The 6,985-nt window shown below is 47.9% G+C and overlaps 2 protein-coding genes and 1 pseudogene across 2 annotated transcripts; 2 read left to right on the top strand and 1 right to left on the bottom strand.

Moving 5' to 3' along the window:
- LOC119309927 overlaps window positions 1-2,154 on the top strand; it is a 4,039-nt pseudogene extending 1,885 nt beyond the window's left edge.
- A 443-nt stretch (window positions 2,155-2,597) lies between these two features.
- On the bottom strand, window positions 2,598-4,916 carry LOC119311311. The gene is made up of 2 exons (XM_037586953.1): window positions 4,681-4,916; window positions 2,598-3,480 (listed from the first exon to the last, which is right to left on the bottom strand). Exons 1-2 carry the CDS (start codon window positions 4,897-4,899, stop codon window positions 3,079-3,081), a joined length of 621 nt encoding a protein of 206 aa, XP_037442850.1. The 5' UTR covers window positions 4,900-4,916; the 3' UTR covers window positions 2,598-3,078.
- Window positions 4,917-5,260: 344 nt separating this feature from the next.
- LOC119309926 (translation initiation factor eIF-2B subunit alpha-like) lies at window positions 5,261-6,418 on the top strand. The gene is made up of 3 exons (XM_037585825.1): window positions 5,261-5,434; window positions 5,542-5,848; window positions 5,946-6,418. Exons 1-3 carry the CDS (start codon window positions 5,261-5,263, stop codon window positions 6,398-6,400), a joined length of 936 nt encoding a protein of 311 aa, XP_037441722.1. The 3' UTR covers window positions 6,401-6,418.
- Window positions 6,419-6,985: the final 567 nt, after the last annotated feature.

Raw genomic sequence — 6,985 nt, 5'->3', positions numbered from 1 at the left:
TAATAGACAATTATACAAAAAACAGCCCAAGGAAAAGAAAAGGAGAGCAAACAGTTATGCAAGCGGTCTATTGTACTCATATCATGTTGAACTAATTGGTATACGTATTAGACTTGTCATTTCTCTTCAATCATTGATTAAAGAATGGTGTAGATAATACATTTGTGCTTAGCATTTCACTTTGACAGTTTGACTTGATGTTCATTCCAGTAGAATTGTAATTTTATTGACAGTTTGACTTGATATTTATTAAAGACTTGATGTTCATTTCACTTAGAAAAAGAACTCTAGATCCACTCATACTTCAATCTACATGTTGTAATGATATTACCTTCGAAGGATTCACTTGGGCTCATTTCTTTCCCACTGTAGTACATGTCAATGAATGTGAGCAGAGTCCAAGCCCCTGCCCTGAGTCTGCAACTTGCCAAAACACAGTTGGAGGGTACTATTGCTCGTGTCCTTTTGGCAGCAACTTTGCAAAGGAAACAAACTCTTGCACCAACCGTTTAATAGGTAAACCACCAGACCTTAACACCTTGCTTTATTCATCTTATAATCAATGATGCGCCGTTTTAGATTCTGAAAAATGGTCTCTGCTGTGTAGTCTGGTAATTTTCTTTTTGTGTGTTTTTGTGAGAGCAGCAGAGTTATTGTTCTCTTCACTGACTGGTAATGTGTAAGAGGCTTGTCACTGTTATGCTCTATCACCGCTGAACTTTGGTTTATTTTTTAACTTAAACCGGGGGCGGAGCGGTAGGCCTTTGATTCTAAAGATGAACGATGCAATTCTAACTTTTGCCATCAATCCACAAACAAAAGAAACACAGTTACTTACAAAAAAGAGAAAACTTTTATGCATCTAACTATTATGTATGAACACTTATGTAGGAGTTGTTATTGGACTAAGCTCTGGTATTGGAGTTCTGTTTCTGGTGGTAATTTCAGTATTGTTGGTTCGAATGTGGAAGGGAAGCATTAAAAGGAGAGTTCGGAAAGCACACTTCAGCAAAAACAGAGGCCTTCTCTTGGAGCAGTTGATCTCATCCGATGAAAGTGCCACACATAGCACTAAAATATTTTCACTGGATGAGTTAGAGAAGGCAACAAACAATTTTGACTCCACGCGCACTCTAGGCCGTGGAGTGCATGGCACCGTTTACAAGGGAATCTTATCAGATCAACGTGGGGTGGCCATAAAGAAGTCGAAAATGGTAGATCAAAGAGAGGTTGATCAATTCGTCAATGAGCTTGCAATCTTGTCGCAAATCAATCATTGAAACGTGGTAAAACTTTTTGGATGTTGCCTTGAGTCGGAGGTGCCTTTGCTAGTGTATGAGTTCATCTCCAACGACACACTGTCTGAACATCTGCATGGTGACCAGGTGAGTGCTAGATGTTCTTAACATTGGACGATCGTATCAGAATTGCTAGCGAGGCTGCAAGTGCTCTTGCTTACCTCCATTCCGCTGCTTCCATACCAATCTTTCACAGAGATGTGAAATCCGCCAATATACTCTTGACTGATAACCTCACTGCAAAGGTTGCAGACTTTGGTGCTTCGAGATCCATTTCCATGGATGAAACTCGCGTGGTGACTACAGTGCAGGGTACATTTGGATACTTGGATCCTGAGTATTACCGTACAGCCAGCTAACTGAGAAGAGCGATGTTTACAGTTTCGATGTGATGATCGTCGAGCTCCTGACAAGACAAAAGTCAATCTTCCTTGATTCCTGTGGTGAAAAGCAAGGCCTGTGCCACTACTTCATTCAAAGTCTACAAGATAACACTATGATGGAGATCATTGACACTTAGATTGCCGTGGAAGGTAACGGTAGACAGATCGACAAAATTGCCCCCCTAGCGAGAGTATGCTTGAGGCATAAAGGAGAAGAGAGGCCTACCATGGAAGAAGTGGAGCTAAGGCTGCAGCTCCTTAGAGTTAGAGGGAAGATGGTAGTGAAGAAAAACCATGAGTTAGAGATGAACAATGAAGCCGTGCCATTGCTACCTTCAACTTATTTTGGTGCTAGTCCCGGTAGACGACATGATGAACTGTTCTTGGCTGCTAATTCGTCGTCAGCTCAGAGTGGCACCCGATGCTACACCATGGAGCGAGAGCTTGTTTCTTGGACATACCTACCTCGCTAAGTTCTGCTTCTTTCTTAAAGTTTTTAGTGACGATTTTCTGCACTCTTTTATCATTTGGTCTACATGCTAGAATACCAAATGGATTGATCTTTGCGCCTCTGTTCTAAGAATCAAAATAGCTTGGTCCTTTTTGTTTCACAATATTATTGGTATATTCCTTGGCCCTTTGGCACATGGTTGAGATAGCTGAATAAACAGTCTTGAATCTTGAAGAGATGCATGTCATGTAATGATGACTATGTGATCTAACAACTTCATACAATGCACTTTATCAGGAAGAAAGCTGCATATGCCTTGTGTGAAAATCTTAAGATTATGATATGCGTAGGACGGTAGGAGAACTGTTGGTGAAGAGGCTTCTGATGTCTGTTTTAAGCAGACGAAGGCTTTTGCAGGTTAAATATCCCCATCTTTTAGTGGTTTAGTGCCATGCTTGAACAGCATTGATAAAACAACCAGATGGGCACTTGGATAGTGAGGTTTTCATCGACTTCAGCTGGGCGTGATTTATTTACAGCAACAAATGATCAACATATACTACATATTCACCGATACTGCTACTGCTACACAATACACCCCTTATGAATTTGATGTACAGCTTTTGCATCTTGTGTCGCCTTTGCCCAGCATCACAAAATCAACAGTAGCAGGAAACAATATCCAAATATTCTTAATCTTCTTGGCCTCGCGAGACTTCAGAATGCTAGCCATTCAATCTCAAGCCTCCCAGCCGCAGTCTTCTTCTATCAATTAGTTGTTCACTATTTTTCTTGCCATGGAGCCAACTGTAGCAACAGAAAACCACATAACAGGAGAACACAAGCCTCGACAATGCCATATACCATTATTTCATTGATGATGAATCCAGCTCCAAATAATATGTGCGTTCTCCTAAGCGCTGGCCACAGTGGTGCCTTTGATAAGTCATCGCCCTGAGTTGCTACTGCCTTCAGATGCCAAGCTGTCTAGCAAGTCACTTCCTTTGTAGTTTGTGCCAACAAGCCCAGGATTGGATGAGCAGCTGCTGTTTGCAATAGACAAGGATGCTGATGCTGTCTTGTTATGCCCGGCATCCCAGACAGCAAAATCGGTATTTTCAAGGAGACCTTCAGAGGCAATCCTTGCATCTCGGAATGGTGCATTACATTTTTGCTTTGAAAACTTAATGCAAGCCTCCTTTGCTGATTCAAGACAAGAAGCCATTTCTCGTTCTTCGCATTCTTCTCTTTCTTGATAGTTGGTTGTTGCACCTCCAAACAAACCTTTCCACCAGGGGGGCTTGCATTTTCGTGTTGCAGTGATTGAACAGCCGGAGCGTGCACCAGCCTGCAAGATGATGAACCAATCCGCTGTTCATTCCGTTTGTAGGAAAAGATCCATTGTTCACAGTTAGGGGGATTAAGTACATCATGCAATTAGGAATGATGAACACAAGCCAAATGGGCTTAGACCACTGGAGATCTTTAGGAAGCAAAGCTTCTACTTGTACACGAAACACACAACATATACACTTGACATACTTCTAACCAGCATGCATGGTAGATTTGCTCCAGCTAAATCCAATCTACTCTTGTCATATCAAGAATGAATTCTGACAGTAAGAACTCTCAAGGTGAGAACTGAAAGGTGCACTGCAAATGCTTAATTGCACAATACAACATATAACTATACACCCACATGCAATTTAATCTTGGCGTCTACTCCCTCCGTTCGGAATTACTCGTCCAAGAAATGAATGTATCTAGATGTATTTTAGTTGTAGATACATCCATTTTTGTGACAAGTAATTCCGAACGGAGGGAGCACTATAATAGATGCAGACTTGCAAGATCCTAATCTGATTATTAGCACTTTCTCCACAAAACGAAATGACGACACAAAAGATTAACGATACAAAAAGTGCACTTCATTTGCCAATTCAACTGTAGAACATCACCAACCAAGACAGCTAAAGCTAAGCAGCCATGAAGTGGTTTGTGCTCTCTTCACTGTGCGCAGCTGAGAAATTTACCGACTAGCAGTACTAGAGCAAGTCAGCTCGGCCAGCTGCCAAAGTAAACATTCCTCGTCTTCCCAGACATGGAAGAACAACAAAATTGGTCAACGAGGTCCGTCTATATATGTAGAGATACATCGAAAAATCAATCTAGACTCAAGAAAATCTCGGTCGACTGAGAATTAGCATAGCAGCAACACCGCAGAAGTAAAACACGCACGCGGAATATATGCCATGTTATGGAAACCCCGAATAGCAAGTAATCTTGGGTACTAGTCAGGAGCTTGTCTGCACTTTACTGTTTGATGTACGCAGCTGCTAAACTTGCTGCCTGGCATTGACTAGCGCAAGGCAGCTCGGCCAGCTGCAAGAACAAAAGAGGGCGAATGCTTCCAGTGCTATCTGCAATCAGCGTCTGGCCAACAGATCTAAACAACCGGCGTCAAGTAAGTCTACACAATCAGCGTCTAGCCATGTGATGATTCAGGCATGCGAAACAGACACAGATTACCAGTTGTGCAGGGGCTTACCTCGCACTGGGAGAAGAGGCTGGCCTCGGCAGCCTCCCAGGCGGCGCGCCAGCTCGCGGCGTCGCGGAAGGCGAGGACGGGGGGGTCGATGGAGGCGGAGGAAGAGGACGAGACTGGCGCGCGAAGCAGAGGGAGGGGCGGGTCGAAGGGGACGACGGTGGCCGCCGGGTAGTACTCCTCCGAAACCTCGCCGTCCCCGCCCGGCGGCGGAATGTCCATTGTTCGTGCTCCCTGGCGGCGGATTTGCGCGGAACAGATCGCTTATTAGGGTTCACGACACTCTTCCCTTCGAGCTGGGCCGGGCCTAAAGATCTCGAATCATGGCCCAAACAAGTAGGCCTTATATGGCCCACACATACATGTCCATATATACGACGTGTCCCCTCCCGAACCGGAGCAAAAGGATTCGATCGCAACTCCGACGCAGAACTTGTCACGATGGAAACCACGACGGCGTAAGCGGATCGATCGTCGTCCACGATGGAAACCATGGCTCCTCTCCCTGAATCCTTTAGCTGCAACAATAACCGCTGCTTCGCTGCAAGATCGTGTTACTGCTTCTACCTCCGCCGCGTCGACAATGGCCGAGACGGAGACGCCAACAATCGCCGGATGCTTGGACCGGTGGAAGAAAGAGGGGGCCGACGAGGCCGTGGCGGCGGTCAGGGCGCTCGTCGACGCCGTCCGGTCCAGTAAGGCCGACACCATGTCGCGGCTCCAAGCCGAGGTCAAGGCGGCCGCGGAGGAACTCAAGGTCGGCTATTCTTGATCTCTACGTACTGATCGAGTTTCTAATCAATTTTTGCATGTAGACGAGTTTTATGCCTGATGGACGACGCGCTGATGGATGAAAACTTGCAGTGTCTGGATAGCGAGCCGTACGGCGCGCTCTCGGCGGCCTGCGACATGTTCGTCCGGTACGTGCGGCGCGGCGGCGCCGTCGCCGATGATCAGCCGGCCCAGTTCCCCGCCCTCAAACGCCGCTTGGTCAGCCGCGCCACCAGGTTCGGGGACATCTGCCGAGGCGCGCGCGGGGCCATCGCGACGCTCTGCCAGGACTTCTTGCTGGACGGCTGCACCGTGCTGGTGCACGGTTACTCGCCGCCCGTGCTCGACGCTCTCCGGCTGGCCGGCACCAGCGGCAAGCGCCTCCTGGTCCTATGCACCGGTACGCACCTATGCATGCATTATTAACTCGCGAAATAACCAAACCTTCGTGACATTGCTGATAATAATAAAGTTTGGAGCCTAATTTCGTCTTGCAGAGGGTAGGCCGGACGGCGCGGGGCTGAGGCTGGCCGGGGAGCTCGCGGCGGCCGGGGTACCGGCGACGGTCCTGCTCGACTCGGCGGTGGCCTACTCGATGGCCCAGGTCGACGTGGTGCTGGTAGGCGCTGACTTGGTCACCGAGACGGGCGGCGTGGTCGGCGCCATTGGCACGTACCAGGTCGCTCTGGTGGCTCGCGCCATGGGCAAGCCTGTCTATGTGGCAGCAGAGAGCTACAAGTTCGCAAGGCTGTATCCGCTGGGACAGAAAAACATCGAGCAGCGCGGTGGCCGAGCCGTGGACTTCGGCCACGTGCCAGTGCCGGCCGGCGTGGACGTCGAGGCGCCGGCGAGGGACTACACCCAGCCAAAGTACCTGGAGCTTCTGATCACGGACCTCGGCGTGCTACCGCCGGCGGCCGTTGGAGACGTGCTCCTCCAGCTCTCCATGTGATTGCGATTGAACGCCATTTTTTTCTTTCGAAACGGGATTGAACGCCATTTTGGTTTACTGGAAAAAGCCCCGTGCGTTATAACAGAAGAAAGAAATATACCGATTAGGATCTTTTTGATTTGATTCACAATTTGTCGAAAACTCTAGCAGGGGGAGAGATGGAAACGCCGGGACTTTGTTTTGTGTGTGTCCAAGTCTAGGCTAGTTTGTGTCTCCTCCGGCGGTGTTTGGATGGTGATGACATCGGCTGTCAGAATTAAACCTCCCTGGTTTGGCACCCTGAGTGGTGAGGTTGAGGCCTTGAGGGGGCTGTGAGGGTTGTCTCAGAGGATTTGGTTTACCTTGATGCTACCAACGAGGCGACGCCGACAATGTCTAGGGTTTTTGTTCTCAGGCTTGTACCCTGCTTCAACGACGACTACACCACTTCGGGTTGACTTCTCCTCGCTCTAGTCTGGCTGAACCATAGCCTTGATGACTTCCCAGCCGCAGGCAACAAATCTAGGTTTGCTTCAATAGTGGAGTGGCGCCGTCAGCGCCATCAGTGGAGGTGGAAGACCGTCCGATATCCTCAAAGACCTACAT

This window comes from Triticum dicoccoides, chromosome 5B (assembly GCF_002162155.2).
Source record: "Triticum dicoccoides isolate Atlit2015 ecotype Zavitan chromosome 5B, WEW_v2.0, whole genome shotgun sequence".
NCBI lineage: Eukaryota > Viridiplantae > Streptophyta > Magnoliopsida > Poales > Poaceae > Triticum > Triticum dicoccoides.
Note: the sequence above shows the minus strand (reverse complement) of the source record. Positions and strands in the feature narration are given on the sequence as shown.